The sequence below is a fragment of the Panthera tigris genome, chromosome A1, assembly GCF_018350195.1.
Source record: "Panthera tigris isolate Pti1 chromosome A1, P.tigris_Pti1_mat1.1, whole genome shotgun sequence".
NCBI classification, from domain to species: Eukaryota; Metazoa; Chordata; class Mammalia; order Carnivora; family Felidae; genus Panthera; species Panthera tigris.
In genome coordinates this window covers 148,693,060-148,713,885 of record NC_056660.1, presented here as the reverse complement: position 1 = coordinate 148,713,885, position 20,826 = coordinate 148,693,060, and the positions used below count along the sequence as shown (strand labels likewise).

Here is a 20,826-nt window from a genome sequence, read left to right as displayed (position 1 = left end):
TTCATTTTATGGGGCCAACATAACCCTGATACTAAAACCAGACAAGGACACTACACACACACACACACACACACACAGGCCTATATTCATACAACATAGATGCAAAAAGTCAACAAAATACAAGCAAACCGAATTCAATAATACATTAAAAGGATTATACACCATGATCAAGCAGAGTTTATTCCAGGGATGCAAAGATACTTCAACATTTGCAGATAAATCATTGTGATATACCACATTAACAAACTGAAAGATAAAAATCATATTATCTTAGTAGATGCAGAAAAGGCATTTAACAAAATTCAACATCCATTTATAATAAAACTCTCAAACAAAATACTATAGAGGAAACTTGCCTCAGCATAATAAAGCCATACTGAGAAACTCCTGGGTAACATCATACTCAAGAGTAGAATGCTGAAAGCTTTTCCTTTAAGATCAGGAACAAAAGAAGGATGACCACTTTTACCATTTTGATTCACCATACTGTTAGAAGACAGAGCAATTAGGTAAGAAAAGGAAATAAAAGACATCCAAATTGGAAAGGAAGAAGTAAAAGTGTCACTATTTGCAAAGGGCATGATACTATATATAGAAAGCCCTAAAGACTTCAAACAATATATATATATATATATATATATATATATATATATATATATGTGTGTGTGTGTGTGTGTGTGTGTGTGTGTGTGTATTAGAACTAATAAATAAATTCATTAAAGTTGCAGGATTCAAAACCAATATACAGAAATCTGTTGTCTACTGATCCACTAATAGTAAACTATAAGAAAGAAATTATGAAAACAATCCTGTTTACGATTGCATCCAATAAAATGCCTAGGAACAAATTTAACCAAGGAGGTGAAAGACCTAAAATGAACACTCTACATTGATTAAAAATTGAAGAAGACACAAAATAAATGGAAAGATATTCTATATTTATACACTGGAAGAATTACCATACTTAAAATGTCCATACTACCCAAATCAATCTATGGATTAAATGCAATCCCTGTCAAAATTCCATGGTATTTTTTACAGAACTAGATCAAATAATTCTAAAATTTTTATGGAACTGCAAAAGACATGAAATAGTTAATGCAATCCTGAGAAAGAAGAACAAAGTTGGAGATATCATGCTCCCTGATTTCAAACTATCATACAAAGCTATACTAATCAAAATAGTATCACATTGCATTAAAGCAGACACACAGATCAGTGGAACAGAATAAAGAACCCAGAGGGAGAAAAAAAATACGTATATGGCCAATTAATTTACAACAAAGGAGCCAAAACTATGCAATGGGGAAAGGACAGTCTTTTCAAATGGTTCTGAGAAAAGTGGACAACCATATAAAAAAAAATGAAACTAAGCCATGATCTTATACCATACACAAAAATCAACACAAAATGAATTAAAGGCATGACTATAAGAATGGAAACCATTATACTCCTAGAAGAAAACTTTGGCAGTAAGCTCCTGGACATAGCCTTTTAATTTTTGGATTTGAGTCTAAAAGCGGAGGCAACAAAAGCAAAAATAAACAAGTGGGAATATGTGAAACTAAAAAGCAGCAGAAAGAGCGAAGGAAACCATCAACAAAATAAAAAGGCAACCTACTGAATAAGAGAAAATATTTCCAAATCATATATCTGATAAAAGGTTAATACCCAAAACACATAAAGAATTCAAACAACTTAATAACAGCAAGCAAACAAGCAATCTGATTTAAAAATGGGTAGAGGATCTAAACAGACATTTTTTTTTTCCCCAAAGACATACAGATGGTCAACAAGCACATGTAGAGATAGGCAAATCAAAACCACAATGAGATATTACCTCACATCAGTTAGAATGGTTATTATCAAAAAGACAAGAAATCACAAGTATTAGGAAGTGGAACAAAGGAAATCCTTGTACACTGTTGGTTAATGTAAATTGCTGCAGCTACCATGATAAACAGCATGAAAGTTCTTAAAAAAATTAAAAGTATCATATGATTCAGCTTTGTTACTTTTCAGTATTTACCAGAATGAAACAAGAACACTAACTTGAAAAGATATGTGCACCCCTATGTTAATCGCAGCACTATTTACAATAGCTAAGATTCTGAAAGAACCTAAGTGTCCATCAAAGGATGAGTGGATAAAGAAGATATCACACACACCCATACACACACACACACACACACACACACACACACAGGAATACTATTTAGCCATGTAAAAGAAGAAAATTTTGCCATTTGTGACAACATGGTTGGACCTTGAGAGTATTATGCTAAGTGAATTAAGTCAGAGAAAGGCAAATACTGTATGATTTCACTTTTCAATGGAATCTAATAAAAACAGCAAACAAAGAAAACAAAATTTATAGAGACAGAGAACAGATTGGTTTGGTTATCAGAGGGGAAAGAAATTGGGGAGTGAAAGAAAGGGTGAAGAGGTAAATTGTATGGTGATGGATGGTAACTAGACTTACTATGGTGATCTCAAATATGTATACAAATATCAAATTATTATATCATATAACTGAAATTAATATAATGTTATATACCAATTTTACCCCAGTAAAAAATAGAGGTAAATAAATCGTGACTGTATTTGTTACATTAGTTGTTCATATGACTATGGCGTTCACATGATATTTGTTTTTAGTTGTAATTCACCTGTAATTTAGTTTGACATCTGGGAGTCAATATCTGAAGCATTCCTAGTTATAATTCTCTAGCTCTTAATACCGTATAATTAAAGTGTTTATAGGCATTGTGAATTTAATTGACATATAAAAATATGTTTATAGATGATAAGCACATAATTTTCATATCAAACATCGAAAGTAAGTGTGAAACTTTTTTCCTTGTAATTCTTTTGACAGAGCCTTTTTCAATGGTTTAACTTATTTTTTTCTCATAATTATGTTATTGAGTAGTTTTGGCTCAAAATTAGAGAATTTATTTTAGCCTTGATAAGGATCCAAATGCTACATGACATGTTGAAAACTGAATTAAAGACAAACTTAAATAATTTAGAAGACAAAAACAGAGAGATGAGTAAGAGTTGGAGGGTATAGGGACACAAAAAAATAATTACAAAAGAAATACTTATTTTGGAAGGGACAATAAGTGCTTCTACAGCATTCTTCCACTCCTCCACAACCCTGTTTAGTGACTTAGAGTTTCTGTGGCATGAACTAGACCTGAATTTAAATGTCCGTAGGTCTGTCACTTTATACTTGCATTCTCTCTTAGCCACAGTTTTTTAATATGTAAAAAAATCTTCTCTGTCTCACTGTTAACCATTAACTTGCTAGGAAATCTTTGTTAAATTCCACGGGCTCTACCTTCAAATATATCCTTGTTGCTCCAAATCCTCATTATACCTCATCTGATTATTGTAATATGCTTCTCCTTTGTCTCCTGCTTCCAATCTCACTCTTTCTGTCCTTAATGCAGAAGCCACCGTGAACCTGTGAAAATTTAGGTCAGATTGTATCATTCTGCTCCTCTAAACATTCCAGTGACTCCCCTTCTCATTCAGAGTAAAAGCCAAGGTTCTTGCGAAGGCTTACAAGATCTGACCTGCTCTGCTCCGCAGTGACCTCTCTCTAACTAGGCTCTCTCACTGCTATGCTCCTGCCACTCTGACTTTTTTTGCTATTCTTTGAATCCAACAGGTACCTGCCTTAAGAATACTCTTCCCCCAGATACCTCATGTTTTTGCTTAAATATTAACTCATCAGTGAGGCTTTCTTTGACCATTTTAAAATTACCACTTACCCCTCCCTGCCTTACTCACTATCACTCTTTCTCACTTTAATTTTTCCAATGGCACTCCACCTTCTAACATACTATATCATTTGCTTATTATGCTTATTGCTTACCATCTATCTTCCCCCTTTAGGATGTAAACTTAACAAAGGAGGGATTTTGCTGCTTTGTTCACTGATGTATATCAAGCTCCTAGAAAGGTGTGCTGAAGCTGGTAGGTGCTCAATGAATATTTGTTAAATGAATGAATGAATAAGTGTTTATGCCAATAAGTGTTGTTTTGAAGATTAAATGGTTTGATAGTCCTATATTCTTGCCGAGATATTTCTAAACTTTTCTGTTTATAAAATGCCATCAGTTATCCCCATATTCTCAATTGGATAAGAAATAAACATTAAAAAAAAACCATGTAACAACAGTTTTAAAAAGATTACAATGAGCTATACATTTTTTATTCATTAATATATTTGCTTGCTTTGAGACCTAGAGCCCTATGCCACTGACACATTCATAGTGTTATTAGATGTAGCTTAGCTAATCCTACGGCTAGACTAATAGAACATCCTGAAAAGATTAAGCTTCTGTGGAAACAGTAAATACACACACACACACACACACACACAGTCAAAAACAATAGTCAGTTTTAAAATCAAGTGAATGAAGATCAACAATAACACTAAGAGGTGACAAAAATATACTGAGATCTAATTAATGTTTCCACTGCAGTTAACACAGGACCAGCTTAGTTAACTGCATGATGAGCAGGAAAAAAAAAAGGACTATCAATACCTCGTGCTGTGGTGAAACATACATCATATAATGTGTGAAGCACCTATTCCTCAACAAACAGTTGATTTTGAATATCAAAATCAGGGGTACTGCACTTTATAGTGTGGTGTCAAACTCTTCCATGTTTTTAAATTTGATTTTCTCAGATTATAACAAGCAAAGCACACTTTTTACATTAAGTTAATCTCTCCAATAAATTTCCCTCTTGAGAAGGTCTGTGCAGATTATTATGCATAGGCCAATATTTTGTCATTCTCATTTATAACTCAGTCTTCTGTGATTCTCTGATTCACACAAATAAAGAGACAAAATTGAATGTTTAAACCTAATGTCTAGTCTCTGAACCCAGACAGTCATCATGTCGGTGTAGACCCCTCATGAAACACAGTCTGAAACGGCCCCCTAATTGTCTCTACCATATACTAAGTGTAATTACAATCTTTCAGTAAGTTTCAGGACATAGTCTCTCTTCTCTAGGAAACTCTCAATATACTGATGAGATAAAAAATTGATTAATTTTTTTACTCACTCTCTTGAAATGATTGTTATATATGTGTGTGTATAGGCTAAAAGTCTGAAGTAACTGCCTAAATTATCCTTGAGGGCAACTCAAAGATATATTTAAATGGATATATATTGAGTTCTATGAACATAGAAATTAAATGAAACCTTGAACAAATGTTGCCAAAAATTGTTTCTAAATCTGCCAACTCTTGCTTCCATCCTTTTAACAGTCATTTTTGTGACTCATAGGCTACATTTTAACAGCTAAATTTTAGCCTTTTTAAATTCTCTTAACATGTTATTTTGGTTTGCTGCTTGGGAAGTTTTTCGCGTTTTCAAATTGATGATTGATTTTGATGGGGTTTTGGGGTAATGAGGGGTTTGGAGCCGATGGCCAAAAAAGAATTCTTGAAGACGTCTTTGGTGCAAAAAAGGTGATTTTATTAAAGCATGGGGACAGAACCCATAGGCAGAAAGAAATACACTGGCGTTGTGACAGGTAACTGATTATATGCCCCCAGGTTGGGAGGGGATTAGGGAGAGCATAAGTCCCTAAAGAATTTTGGAAGCAAGGTTTCCAGGACTTTTGAGGGGCTAGCTTTTGTTGGGAAAATGGCATTTATTACTGTTTAGTAAAAACTCAGTCATGAGACCCTTCAGATGTATATAAGGGGGCCATAAACTTGGGGTATGATTACCAGCATATATCCTGGGGGAGTTGAGATAAAGGAAGTTTCCAAAAGGAATTTTTATATGTTAAAGAAGATTTACAGGATTGGGGAGGGGGTGGTCAGGATAATGTTAAGCCAAGGTTCCCTTTTGCCCCTAGCAAAGTGTCAACATCGAGGCAGCTGAGCTCCTAGAGGGAGGTCACTCTGCCTGTTTCAAGGACTTGTCAATGGGCTATAGGCAGTAAGGGAATTTAGTTTTTCATTTGCCTTTGTTTTCCATACCACCATGGCAAGCACCTAAACCCCTTTCCTTGGTTTTTGGGTAGGCAGGAGTATCCAGGGAATATCACACATATTCTACCTGGGTTGTGGGGCCAGTGCTATTAGCCTGTACTTTGCCCTCAGCTTGCCTTATGCTTTCTCCTCAATTTGACTCCAGGGTGTTGAGGTCCGAAGTTTTGTCTTAGTGAAGAATATTCTTAACAATGTGATATTTTGGAGTCTATCATGATTACTTACAAACTTTACAAAAGAGGTTGTCATAGCAACCAGAGCTTAGTAGCTCAGTGTTCCAGATTTTCAGATTTGTTTTTCATACTTAAGTAATATCATCTCTCTGCAGTGCTTTAGACCACTTGTAAAATAAATGAAATGTTTACCAGGAGCATTAAAAAGAAATGCTTAAGGAATTTCCTATAAATAAATGTTTCTGTGCAATTTGCAAATGTATGTCTCTATATAAATGTATGTGTGTGTATATGTGTTTTATCTATAATACGTATGTAAATATATGCTTTGTGTGACCCATCCTCTTCCCCACATATCTATGACCTCAAATTCTGCTCACCCTTCAAGACTCAAACTCCACAAAATTGTCTCAGATACACCAGGTATTCAGCTTTCCCATTCTCTCATAGCCCTTTTGAACCTCTGGTCCTACACTTATCCTATCCTAATTGTACTCAATTAAACTATGTAAGCATCTATCTTTTTTAATTTTTTTAATGTTTATTTATTTTTGAGTGTGAGAGGGAGACAGAGTGCAAGCAGGCAAAGAGCAGAGAGAAAGGGAGACAGAGAATCCCAGGGGTCTCCAGGCTCTGAGCTGTCAGCACACAGCCTGACGTGGGGCTTAAACTCGTGAACCACAAGATCACAACCTTGGCTGAAGTCAGACATTTAATTGACTGAGCCACCCAGGCACCCCTATAAGCATCTATCATCTTTATCTCTGGGTTTCTGCACTCCTGAAAGATAGGAAATACCATCTTACTTCTTGCTATGTTTCTCTCAAAGACCACTACAGTAACTTAAAATGTAGGAATTAAATAGATATTGAGCAAAATATATGTCTTTGTCAAGCAACTCTTTGGGCAGGGCACATAGAGTTCTGCTTGATGGAGTACCGAGATTCTATGTACATATGCAAATAGCACTGCCTTCAACTTTAGAGTTCACATTCATCTTATTAAATATTAAAATGAGCTCTCTGTAGAGTACTACCTCTTACTGTCACTTGATTAACTGCACTATAAAGTTATTTTATAATGCCAGAGAAAGTGCTAAGTATTCAAGACATCAAAAGACTTTAGCACGGGTCTTAGAATGTAGAGGCCTTAAGATCTTAAAACCAGAATTAAATTAACTGTTGAGATAGAGAAGCCAAAATACTTTTCACATTGGCTGGCCTCGTGAAGAATTTTCTATTTTCATTCTTTTTCGAGCCACAATGTAAAGATCCAGTTTTTGTATTTTGTACAATATAACAGAATTGCTAAATAATTTAATAAAGTGCATAGATAGTACAAATCTATTATGGAAACAAGAAAATTAGGGGGCAACAAGAAACGTTATTTTCCTGCATTTCATTTCCAAGTATCTCTTATAGTGAATATTCTGTCCTTCCATTTTTAATGTTCTAACTCTGACTGACTCTCATATTCCTATTCTCACATTACTGCTTCCTGGTTATTCTTCTTTCCCCATTTCTTTTCTTACTAGGCTGTCAGGAAGGTAGTTACAAATTAATATTAGTCTTGTCACCTACAGGTTCAGAATTGTAAAGTATTGCGGCCCACCATCATTCCTAGACTTTCAGTTGTCACATCAACCCTCCCCACCTATCCTGCCCGACCATGACTTTTCCTCTACCACAAGTATCTGTCTAGTCTCATTTTAGGGTACTCAGTTAGGCGAGGGGCTCTTCACACTTGCAGAAGAAGTCTTACTTATTTTCATATCTTCAACTATGTTCATATTTTTCTGCATACTTGGAACGTTCTTCAGTTTAATTCACTTCCACAAACATTAACTGAGTACCTAATGTTTACCAGAGACTGTGCTATGTCCTAGGGACACAAAATTGTAAATATGGAGCAGTTGCCTTTAAGGATAGTTCATTCTTTTAATCTCTCTTTGTCAATCCTTTGGTCTTTCCTGTACATGCTACTTACAATACTTCTGAGAAAAAAATTTCTGATTTAACTGACCTGATGCTGCTCATTCTTTTACTCCATATATTCTCTTACTCCATATTCCATAGTTCTTCTTCAGTTGTGTTATGTCATCTGTAACTTCTTAGGCCAGATTTTTCTCTGGGAAATGCTTTGAAAATTCTAGAACTTGTAATAATATTCATGTGGGATCCAAGGAATTTAACAAAAATCCCCTACCCCTGGACAAGCAGAGCAAGACTAACTCCATTTTGTGCTACACCCACCATCTCATGTATAACCCCCACATGACCTACTTATTGCTTAAGACACTCCCCTACCCTAGTCAAGCCGCTGAGCACACTCTTACTGGAAACCGGCTCATATAGGAATGCGGAACCCCTAACCGCCAAAGAATGTAAACCCTGCCTTTTCCCTGCTAAACTTGCGCGCCAATTCCGACCAGAGTGATAGGCTAGTTCAAACTATAAGGTAAATTGTAATTCAATTGGCCACCTGCGTGTGGACCGACATGACTGTGCAACTTTCTGTGTGTGTTACAATCTTATTGGCCACTGGCCCCTATAAAACTGCTACGCCTCTTAACCTAGGGGTCCAAGTCGCTGCTCCGCTGTGTCGGGTATACTTGGGCGCAAGCTCGAGCTTGCAAATAAACCCTTGTGCGTTTGCATCTGTATTGGCTCCTTGGTGGTCTCTCGGATTCGAAATCAGGGGCATTACATTCATATTTCCTAAATTATTTAATAGGTCACTTAATAGGTATATTTAAAGCATCTTTATGCTCTGAAACTTTTACATATAAAAACTTTATACCCTGCGGAGTTCTGGAAGAGACTAATCTATAGTGAAAATAATCAGAAGAGTTGTTGCTTCTGAGATAATGGGGACAGTGATTGACAGGGAGGGGGCACAACAAATGGAACTTTCTGTGCTTAAAGTTTGCATTACACAGGAGTATATATTCATCTAAATTCATAAAGTAGCCACTAAGATTTTGTCCTTTTTGCTGTATATAAATTTTACTTTTTCATGTCTTTGTTTTGTATTTATTTCTTAGCTGTTTTATGCCTTTCCTTCATAGGGTGAAGTCCTGAACAAAGGAGGTTTTGTCCTCTTGGAACTTGGGGGCAAGCACAGTGGTACACGGAAGCATTCTAATGAAGCTCGCTGAAGCCTCTCTTTTTGGGTTCTTATACAGGCTTCATTACACAGGTATGATTGATTAACTCATTAGCTAGAGTGATTGATTCAACCTCTAGCCCTCTCCTCTCTCAAGAAAGCAGGGAATAGGACTGAAAATTCCAACCCTCTCATTTAAGGTTGTTTCTCCTGGCAACCAGATTGCATTCTTAGGTGCTTTCCAAAAGTCACCTTCTTTAACATAAACCCAGTTGTGATGGAAAGGGACTTGTTATGAATAACAACACACCCATTTCACCTATATGGCTCCAGCATTTTCTGGAACTGAGGGCAAGAGACCAAATATTATAACAAAAGATGCTCCATTGCTCTTATCAGGAAAGTCTAAGGGTTTGGGGAGCTGTGAGCCAGGAACTGTGGATGAAGACCAAATATGGAGAAGGAACATACTGTGGCTATCTGAATGACCAAATATTTATAATTTACTTTCTCTGATGATCAGAAAGGTTTTTTTGGAGGACATGCGGGGGGGGGGGGGGGGAATTGGATTTAGAAGGTGTCTTAGTCCCTTTTAAGCTACTATAACAGAGTACCATAGACCCGGTGGTTTATAAATAATAGATACTTATTTCTCACAGTTTCGTTAGCTAGGAAGTCCAAGATCAAGGTGCTGGGAGATAGTGTCTGGTGAAGGCCTGTTTACAGATGGCTGTTTTGCTGTGTCCTCACATGGCAGAAAGGGGGAAGAGAGCTCTTTGGGGCCTCTTTTAAAAGGGCAATAACCTCATTCAGGAATGCTCCAATATCATGATCTAATCACATCCCATAGGTCCCACCTGAAAATAGCATCACTGGAGATTAGGTTTCAACACAAATTTTGGGGGGGGACACACACATTCAGTCTATAGCTGGAAGTACTTTTTTTTTTTCCCCCTGTGGTAACAGAAATATTTATAATTCCCTTTCTAAAATCCACAGAATTTTTTCAGACAATTCACATTAAATCCCATAAGGGAAAAAATTGCAAGCCAGATTCTTGCTATAAACTCATCCTACAGATGAGGAGAATAAAGGCAAAAAAAATGTAGATAAAATTAAATTTTCTTACAACTTGCAGCCCACTGCAAGCAGAGTGACATTCCTCAGGAACTCACAACTGCCTTAACATTAATGCTTTGCTAGAGGCAAAAAACAACCTTAGCTTGACAACAGCCAAATCTCTAGGATCCTGTAAATCTTCTTTAACATATGAAAAGCCCTTTAGAAACTCCCTTTATCTCTACCTCTCCATTTAAGAGTATATAATCAATCACTCCTCACAATCACAGAACAGCTCTTTCTACCCATGGTTCCTGTCCCTGTGCTTTAATAAAAATTTCCTTTCTTGCACGCAAAATGTCTCAAGAATTCGTTCTTGACCATTCACTCCTGGCCCACAACACATCACTACTGTGTGCATGAGAAAGTATTTTTTGTAGTGTAAATGAGAGCAATGTCCCCCAAAGCTCAGGCTGTTAGGGTAAAAACATTTGAGAATTCTAGATTATCTTATTTTTTTAATTGGTAATAAAATAATGATACCCAGGTTAAACAGTTTCAGTTCTGCTACACTGCATGCATACAACGCATTTAATTTGTAGTGGTGGGAAAATCTATGGTTTCCATTACATATATGGAGGGAAGAAACTCCATGAGTGTTCTTGTAGCTGAAAAGGGAAACTATGACCATTGAACCATCAGAAATTGCCATCTTCTAGATCAAAATCTGGAAAAATTGGTAATTTTATATGGTTCAACTTAATGTATACTGTCTGGGGAACATGTGATGGGTTTTGGTAGTTAGCATGAGAGCTTGAGCATGGATAGAGATTTCTCACTAAGTTTATAGATAGTGAGAAAAGCTCTTAGAAGGTAAGGTATGGGAAAATTTTTTGATAATATTAATTAGAACAAATCAGGGTTAAGATATTTAACAGATCATCTGTTACTAGGCATCAGGAGACAATTTCCTAGACTGGTTCCTCATATACTTGGAAATGCTATTAAATCCAATTAGTATTCATCCTACCTCCATATATCTAAATATATCTGTTAAAAGCTTAATATTTACCAAGCATAGTATAAGTTTTGAAATTCACCAAAGAAAACACACAAAGCTTATTCTAAAGGATATAGAGCTCTATTAAGATACTGAATAATTACTCAACAGTTATCAGGTATCTGCCTTTTGTCATATCTGATAAATTCGGGATAGGGCAGTAAATTTTAGTAGGAATAATCTGAAAAATTCAAATTTGAGATGACTTTACAAGGAATACTACGTAGAGTTGTACTGTTTTCCAATGTACAAAGTAGAATGAAGACGACTAGACAAGGGAGCAAAAGTGCTCTGGTATGATGCTGTGTCCATCTAGAAGAGATTCAATTTTCTAATTTTTACATAGGTGTCCAATGGGTAAGTGAGGTCCAACAAAATGAGAGATAAGGTGGAAATGTCTAGTTGGTATTTACTCAAAACTGCATCTCAAAAAATTATTTTAAAAGCCAAAAGCTATTTACCTCCATCATTCTGGCCCCAGTCCACATTCGGGGATGCAGAAGAGATTTTTACTTATTATTTCAGTTTTTGAGTGGTACCCATATTTGTAATTGTAGACACAATTCATTTTAAATTAGAAGAGTCCTTAGAAAGTCATCGAGTTGACATGGAATTCTACAATGGGACAGAGATATAGGGAAGTAATCTTTTTCAAGATCCTATGGAGTATACAAGTATTTCATTGAGGGCAGGCCAAATTTTTCTATAGTAATAATCCTAATCCCAGAGTTTTAAAATAATGAAAATTTCTTGCTCAATCTATACATTGGACAAGTGGCTGTACTCACTAGTCTCTCAGGGATCCAGGCTGATGGAGGCTGTATTCCTGCAGTACAAGGAAGGGGTACACTGTCTTCTGTAAGCTTCCATGAAGAAGTAACACATCACTTCTGATCATATTTTCATTTGTCAAAGCAAAGGAGACAGAGTTCGATCCTGGCATGCACATAGAACTGGCAGACTTGTGAAAAACCCTAATGCCTATTACACCAGGTTAGGAAAAGACCCAAACAGTTTGTACCCATATTCAAATATGAGTTCAAGAAGTCTGTCCAAAATCAAGTATAAATTATTTGCATTATATGTTCACTAAAAAATCTTCACGGTATCAATGTTAAATACATATAAAGTGGCTATCTTCCTTTTGATCTATAACATTTTAATAGCTGAAAGAACAAAATATTATTTCATAATGGATAAATTTTTAAAAAAATTTTGATAGAGTATAAATCATGTAAAATATTCCACTATTTACTATAGAAAAATTATTTATTTTCTATTCAAAAGAAGAAAAAAAAATAACCCACAACACTATTTCTCCTCTTTCCATAACAGTTTATTCTGGTTATAATCTAAAGACCTTCATTTATTGGATACACTAAAATAAAAGGCTTATTACATTTTGACATTCGGTTTCCTCTTTTCAGTACACAGACCTTCCTTGACTTATGACGTGGTTACATCTTGCTAAACCCAATCTAAGTAGAAAATATCATTTAGTTGAAAATGCATTTAATAAACCTAACTTGCAGAAATAGCTTAGCCTAGCCTACCTTAAACAAGGTACGTTTGCATTAGCCTACATTGGGCAGAATCATTTAGCACAAAGTCTTTTTTTCTAATAAATAAATAAAATGAATATCTCAGGTAGTTTATTGAAAACTGTATTGAAAGTGAAAAACAGAATATTTGTTAACCCTGTTGTTTACCCTGGTGATCCTGTGGCTGACAGGAAATAGTGGCTCTCTGCTGCTGTGCAGCATCACAGGAGAGGATCCTACTGCTTATTGCTAGCCTGGGAAAAGATCAAAATTCAAAACTCAAGTATTCTAGTTTCTACTGAATTTATATCAGCTTTCACCATTACAGTTAGAACACCTTAAGTCAAACCATCATAAGTTGAGAGCTGTCTGTACTACACAGACTAGCTGCAGCAGGCACTGTCTTTCACACACCAAAAGCCACTTTCTTTTCCCTTTCCAGTAGAAAACAGATTTCAGTGCCCACTCTTCCCATAGAAGACCTGGGAGAAATCTTAATTGCTCAAATCTAATCACTGTGGTACCAGCCATTCCCCTTGCTAGTGTTGTATTTAGAAATGAATATATGACCCTTGTGACCAATGAGGAGTGGATTTCTAGGCAATTTTTCTTCACACTTAAAAATAAGTTCAAACAGGGGTGCCTGGGTGGCTCCATGAGTTAAACAACTGACTCTTGATTTCGCCTCAGGTCATGATCTTATGGTTCAGTTCCTGGAATCCAGCCACATTCTGGGCTCAGCACTGACAGCATGGAGCCTGCTTGGGATTCTTTCTCTCTCTCTCTCTCTCTGCCCCTGCCCTGCTTGTGCTCGCTCTCTCCCACTTGAAATTAAAAACTTGAAACAGTAATTTTTCTTGCTGGATATTGCCAAATCTGTGTGGGATGCTTAGAACTATAGCAGCCATCATATGACAAACAAAGCAAGACGTTACGAACAACAGGTTGAGTAAGATAGAAGGCCTTTAAGTCCACTGGGCTCTATTCTTTGTTAGGTAAAACTATGCATTCCCTAATTCGTTACATCAGTGTTTCTCAAAATACTAGTCTCAAACAAGATCCACAGCTTTTGCCTTTTCATCAAAGTTTGTCTACAAAGAGTATCAGATGGACTAAACAGTGTGGGCAGTGACGTAGCTCAGTTACATTTTGGCACAAACTCCTTTCATTGAGTCTGCAGTAACTGGATTACTCCAATATACATTTGGTTGGAGAAACCAATTCAGTGAGTCTTTGGGGAAAAACTTTTTTATCCAGAAAACATGGAGACATACACTATTTTTGGCGTGCAGATTAGGCCTGGGATTTGCTCTTTTTAAGTAGTTTTATCATTCTTGGTTTCTACTCAATAAATGTTCATTGACCACTCACTAAATTATACATGCAGGATACATGAATAAATAAGTCTCCCTGGTCTCAGAAATATACGCTGGTATGAGAGACAGGGAAGGAAATCAGTAATTACACTACACGCTGAGCTGATTGGAAAGCTGTTTACGAAGTGTTGGAGACTTATGTGTAATGTGTTTGGGATATTGGGGAGGAATCGTCAGGATAAAGCTTTACAGAAAATGTGGCACCTGAGCTAACAAGATTTGGAGGACGTACATAAAACTGGAGCTGTATAGCTACGATGATAATGAAACTGTAGGGAAATGACTGAATGACATACCAAGGAGCTGGCATTTTACTGATGGTGACAGCTTACTATAAGATCAGACTTGCATTTTACTAACATGCTCTCAGGCAATTTTGGACACGGTAAGATTAAACTATCAGCTGGATACTTAGTGAGAACTGTAGCTGGAGTAACTGAAAATACCAACTGCAACTGCAGAAAGGCTGTGGGATCAACTAGAACAACTTAATGTGTTTCCTCTACCTCACCCGTTTTTCAGTTAAACAGTCCACATTAGGCACTTAGAGAAATTTGCCTAAATTAAGACCTATTTCCATTTCTAATCTTTGAAACTAAATAGATGTAACAGGAAGTGAGGCAGTCTCTTGAAGACAATATACGATCAAGCCTGGTTTTGAATCCAAACATCTTAAGTCCTAAACCTGTATTAACTGCGTTTGTTCTGCCTCTGTAGCAAAAGTTTTTTTTTTTTTTTCCTGCTTTGGGGTGGCCAAAGCTTAATTATGGAAGCAGTAATAGTTTTCTTAAAAGCAAATGGCTGGGTTCTGGCCCCTTGCAAAATCCCTAATCAGGTATTCTGGAGTCAAGGAAGCATCCCTGTGGGGTACTTTACTTTGCCTAGCTTAGTTTCAGACATGCGTGTATGAGTCCTTCCAGTTTAAGTTTTCCAAAAGAATCTGGATTTTTATGAGAATCTTGTAGTTTTAAGTGTTGGCTTCAATTTTGAAAAGCCAGTATAGGGGAAAAAAGAAGAAAAAAACCAAAAACATTCTGTGGTGGTTTTTCAAAAAAAGCCAAGCCAGTACTTTAAAATATGGTAGATGGAAGCATATTCTTATATGAAATGGTCATGGTTATGTGTCAACTTGACTGAGCCATGTGTCCAGGTATTTGGTCAAACACTATTCTGGATATGTGTGGTGTTTTTGGAGATTAACATTTAAATTGAAGAAGTTTCATTAAAGCTTGATTATTCTCCATAATGTGGGTTAGCCTCATCCAATCAGTAGGAGACTTTAATAAAAAAAAAAAAAGACAGGGGTACCTGGGTGGCTCAGTTGGTTGATCATCTGACTTTGGCTTAGGTCGTGATCTCACAGTTCTTGAGTGTAAGCCCTGCATCAGGCTTGTTGCTATCAGTGCAGAGCCTGCTTCACATCTTGTGGGGCTCCAACTTACAACCCTAAGATCAAGAGTCCCATGCCCTGAGCCAGCCAGCTACCCCCTGGAAGAGGAAATTCTGCCAAGATACATTTGGACTGGAAAAGCAACTTTTCTCTGGATCTCCAGCCTTCAGCACTACCCACCAGAGTTTGGACCTGTCAAGCCTCCACAAATCACATGACCCAGTTTCTTAAAAAAAATCTTTCTACATACATATCCCATTTGGTGTTTTCTGAGTATACTACTACTCAGTATAGCTGCTGAATGAAGCCTTTTTATGACGGGGCAATCTGTGCTTCTCTCCCAGGATGGGCAAAGGAGGTTTTTCCCTCATTCATGTAAAATCCTCAAATACTGTAACTTAGGAAGACAAATATAATAAATCAGATGTTATCTACCTAGACTCTGCTGTCCAATCAATAGTAAGTAAAGTCTGATTTATATTTTACATCAGAAAAAAATCATTTAGGACTTGCCAGAAATTAAAATGTTTTTATATAGTTATTGAATCTCAAAATACAAGATATACACTATTCCTAGATCCTCCAAAAAAATGAAGACAGCTAAATTTGTAATTTAATGGCACAGATCTGAACCAAGAATTTGAAATCATTTTATGAACCTTAAACTTCCTACTTTCCCAAAGACAGAAAGCCGTAATGTTACAAAAAAGCAGGAAGACATCTGATTCTTTAATGGATAATCAAAAAAACACAAAAGGACAATGAAATGCAAATACAGGGAATAAGCCAGGCAAAGTCATAAAGATTTAATTGTACCTATATTTAAATGGTTGTTATGTAGCTATTGAAGTGTAAAGATAGGCCCTGTCACATAAACTGAGAAATGTGTTTTTAGAGCTCCAGCAAATTAGTAGTTTAACATTACGGGTATATAGGAACTCTAATATTATGGTGAGGCAGCTCTTTTGTTCCATGAAGAAATGTAGAACCACCCACAGCAATTTTTTAAGAATCCACAGAGACTTTCTTGTAATTATTCTAGGTTTTAAACACTGCTTTAAAAACTTTAGCCTCCCAACCTGGGTGGCTCAGTTGGTTAGGCAACCGCCTTCAGCTCAGGTCATGATCTCACAGTTTGTGAGTTCGAGCCCCGCACTGGGCTCTGTGCTGACAGCTCCCAGCCTGGAGCCTACATCAGATTCTGTGTCTTGCCCTCTCTCTACCCCTCCCCTGCTCATGCTCTGTGTCTCTCTCTCAATAATAAATAAACGTTAAAAAAAAAAACAAAACCAAAAAAACAACAAAAAAACAAACATAGCCCCCCAATCACCAAAAAGTCTAGAGCTCAAATACACTACTAGTTTACAACCTCTATTTTATGGCATTCTAATACAAGTGGTATTCCAAAAGTGACCAAACTAGGATTAAAACATTCAGCAACTACCTTTTTCCTGCCCCAGTTCAAAGCTCTAGGAACTACGTCATTATATTTTAAGTAGCTAACAGCATTTTACCATCCATAACATAAATTTGATTCACGGATACAATTACTCTTCAGAGGCATCTTTTAGTCCATGTCTACTAAAATTCAAGAATAAACTTGGGAGTATTTCTATGTTTTATCTTGCATGCTATTACATTTCATTTCAAATATTCTACTTTTATTCAGTCTAAACAAAACTAGTATTGGTCAATAGCAAATTTATCAAGGCAAAAAATTTAGTTTTAGATCACAAGTCTGGAGGGAAAAAAGCTCTTGGACTTCACTCTATACACTATTGGTTTTCCTCATGATTAAGTAATTGTCACTCATGAAGAAAAACTTTACTGCTTCAAGTAAAGACTAAATGTACACTTCTTCCTCTTTTTCAATTAAAAAAAATTATTCTGGGACAACAAAGTCAAGTTTGCATTTTATAGAACATAAATTACCAACAAGGTCCTGACCTAGTAATCAAAAATTAAATCTCAAAATTTAAAACCAAGAAATAGACTAAATTTACACATATTTTGAGCAAACAAATACTAGAACATTTCCTAAATAAAAAGTCAGCACAATTATTACATTCCAGGTTTCAGAGAAGAGGCATTAAGGATTCATGCCATAAGTTTATTTACAAACATATTGAGTATGTTGAATTCAAGAGTTTGATCCATTTTTCAAAGAGACTGCACCTCTTAAAATGCTCCTTTTCACACCTGCAAATAAAAAATATATATATTGGTATTTAAAACGTCTCACCTATTAGAACAGAAACCATGTACTTTCATACACATATTGTCTGTCCATCAGTTTGGTACATCAGAAAGCGTTTACAGTATCATGACTTTATTCATACTGATTTGCTTCATCATATGCACCAAAATCTTTCCATTATGCATCACTTGGATGAAGAACTTCCCTTGTATATAATGAAGAATAGAGTCTTTTCTTTCCAAAGGATAGTTTTGGAATTTATTCCAATCATTCCACAGATCTTCCCAAAATGTTGCTTTGAGGCAAATTCTGATTACAATTATGCTAAATAAATCTTTTCTTCTCACGCAAAGAATCTGTTAATCTTCTAGCACGTAAGACTGATTGGGGTATGCACAAACAGATGTTGCCCTAACGTTAATTGTCTATCAGAACTCTACCTGGTTAAGTGTGTGAACTGAAACAAGACTGGCTAAAAATCCTGGTTCACCATCACCAGTTAATGGATATGAGGCAACTTAACATCTTTGTGTCTTAGGCCAGGTGAAGTCACCCAACCTCACAGGCTTGCTAGGTGTAACTAGATGACATTAATGTAAAGTGTGCCTGACAAACAGTAGTATCCAATATACACTGGCTTTCAGGCAAAGAAACATTTACTGGTTCACCAACGTGTCTCCACCAAGGCCACATCTACACTAACTTCAGAAATCAGCCCTACACACTGTGTGGGTGTGATGGGGGGGGGGGGGGGAGGGGGGAGGGGGAGGGGGTGTATAAGGAAAAACAATGTTTTAAGATTAGAAATCCATTAATTACCTGTTTAATGGATTAATTAAAACATCCTTATTTCTTAAGCAGCTGGTGTCTTACTATAAAAAAAGGTGCAGCAAATCCAGATCCAAAGTACATAGTCATCATAACAAGTAACCGCCACTTGTTTTCCACTGAAAATGGCAAATTCTGTTGGGGAAAAAAGAGACCAACCAACAAAAATGAAACTGAATTATCTGATTTTACAGATTACAGAAGTACACAGGGGATGCTAGGTATTTGTTTTTACATAATCAGGTTATGTATGCCATATATCATATCGTATTTCAAACATTATGTTTTACATCCTATGACCTTCATGTAGGACAACACTTTAAGGTTTTTAAAAAAAAAAAAAAAAAAAAAAAAGCACTGGCTTTACTGAGCACAGGCAGTGGTCTTAATAACTCCGGTGTATCACACTGGTTAAGTTTTCCCTTTTACTTTAGAAAAGCCGAAAAACTTATTCTTCAGGGGACCTGTTTTAGAAAAAGAATGCACTGTTCTGGTTTGCTATTTGTTAGAAACTAGTCACCTTGTAAAGGCACACGGCAAAGTTAACTGAATTACGAAGATCGACTTTTTCATAACCAAGCGGCGCTACCATCGAAAACCCTTCTTCCGCCCTTTCCTACTAGGCCTCGATCACTGGAGATAGTTACTGCTAACTACTCGACTTAGGCTATTGATACTTGACGCTAAACCCAACTTCAACTAAAGAGATTTAATACTTCTAATTTAGTTAACTAGCTTAGGCTCGACCCACAACCACAGGCCCCCATATCCTCCTTTGTTTCCGACGACCTTCACTCCGAGTCCGGTGACCTCTAGTTCGGCTTTAAGCCACAAATATCTGCAGCATTGGCCTCAGGGACCCTCCAGATCTCGGAGGGCGCGGAGGGGAGCGCTAGGGCCAAGTGGGGCCTAAAGCTCTTCCTATTCATTCCTTTACCCGCCGAAGGCGTGCAACCGGGGTCCTGCGCTTTGCCCCTGGTTCCTGGGGGAAGTGGAACGCTACCCGACGTCCCAGCTCACCTCTCCTGCTTACCGTCTCCCTCTCCACGGTCCTTGGGAGGCCTTGGAGTTCAGCAAATCGCAGCTAAGTGCCCCCTCCCCCAACGAAACGGGGCCCCTAACACACTAACCTTCCCTGGGCCCTCCTCATAATGGCTTCTACGGACCACAGAGGTTGTGAACCTCCGGATGCTCTGTCCCAACATAGCGCTGTTGGAAGTTCTGCGAAAAGCGCAGAGCCCCTAGACGATAGAAACGACAGCACCAAACCAAGCCCTCTTCTTTTCACGACCTTGTTCTCCGGTGTGTAAGACCCGGAAGGGAAGATGGGAAATGGGGAGCGGCCACAGAAAATGAGACAAGATGGTGGGGTCTGAGGATTGTGGGAATTGTAGTTCAGAACGCGGCATCGCCTTGTCGGCTCTGAAGGACTATGGGAAACGTAGTCCGACGCGAGAGCCGGATTGCTTGTGGGGGTCGGGTAGAGGTACTGGCTGTGTGTGTTAGGGAGGCCGGGAGGGTAAGAGCCCAAGGCGTTTCTACGTGCAATTTAGTCAAACCTGATTTCTTGTCGAGTTCTGATCAGGATTTTGGGGGCCGGATTCCAGAACAATTGTACTGAATTGAGTGACGCAGTCTCACCGAGTTTATGGAACACAAAAATAAACCTTTACCTCTTCTTTTTTGGGGATTTTTGTTTGTTTGTTTTCTTTTAATGCTAGGAGCCTGTGATTTGCAGTACTCTGCCAGCGCTGAGAGAGGTGTATACCGTGATCTTATACGAGGAAACAAAGCATAAACTGAAGTAACGAAACACTATGTAGTACGAAATATGTCGAAGAGAAAATTGAGATGAATTGCTAAGGGAAGGATTCCTGAAAAATATAGGTTATTAAATAGAACAGAATTAGAGACAGGGCAGAGCAAACTCAAGGCCGATGTGAGTATGGCATGTTCAGAGAGTGAAAGAGAAAAGCAGCTTCTTATATCTGGAGTTAGCCTGGCCTGAGGATTGGTGTTCTGCTGAACATAAACAATTTCACAGAACATCAGCATCAGACGAAGTTACT

At 37.2% G+C, this 20,826-nt stretch overlaps 1 protein-coding gene and 1 non-coding gene across 2 annotated transcripts; both read right to left on the bottom strand.

Annotated features, from left to right (window-relative positions):
* Window positions 1-17,828: 17,828 nt before the first annotated feature.
* LOC102967492 (cytochrome c oxidase subunit 7C, mitochondrial) lies at window positions 17,829-20,142 on the bottom strand. Its single transcript, XM_007079774.3, has 3 exons — window positions 19,888-20,142; window positions 18,749-18,892; window positions 17,829-17,931 (listed from the first exon to the last, which is right to left on the bottom strand). The coding sequence occupies exons 1-2, from the start codon at window positions 19,960-19,962 to the stop codon at window positions 18,776-18,778; spliced, it is 192 nt and encodes a 63-aa protein (XP_007079836.1). The 5' UTR covers window positions 19,963-20,142; the 3' UTR covers window positions 17,829-17,931; window positions 18,749-18,775.
* LOC122232356 lies at window positions 18,031-18,093 on the bottom strand. Its single transcript, XR_006209723.1, has one exon. It is a non-coding gene; the product is annotated as a small nucleolar RNA Z39 (small nucleolar RNA).
* Window positions 20,143-20,826: the final 684 nt, after the last annotated feature.

Bases quoted from the DNA above. Each gene is read 5' to 3' on its own strand.
- LOC102967492 (XM_007079774.3), bottom strand. From the start codon at position 19,962: ATGTTGGGACAGAGCATCCGGAGGTTCACAACCTCTGTGGTCCGTAGA. The intron at 18,893-19,887 runs GTTAGTGTGTTA...TTTCCCCAACAG, and splicing joins ATGAGGAGGGCCCAGGGAAG to AATTTGCCATTTTCAGTGGA.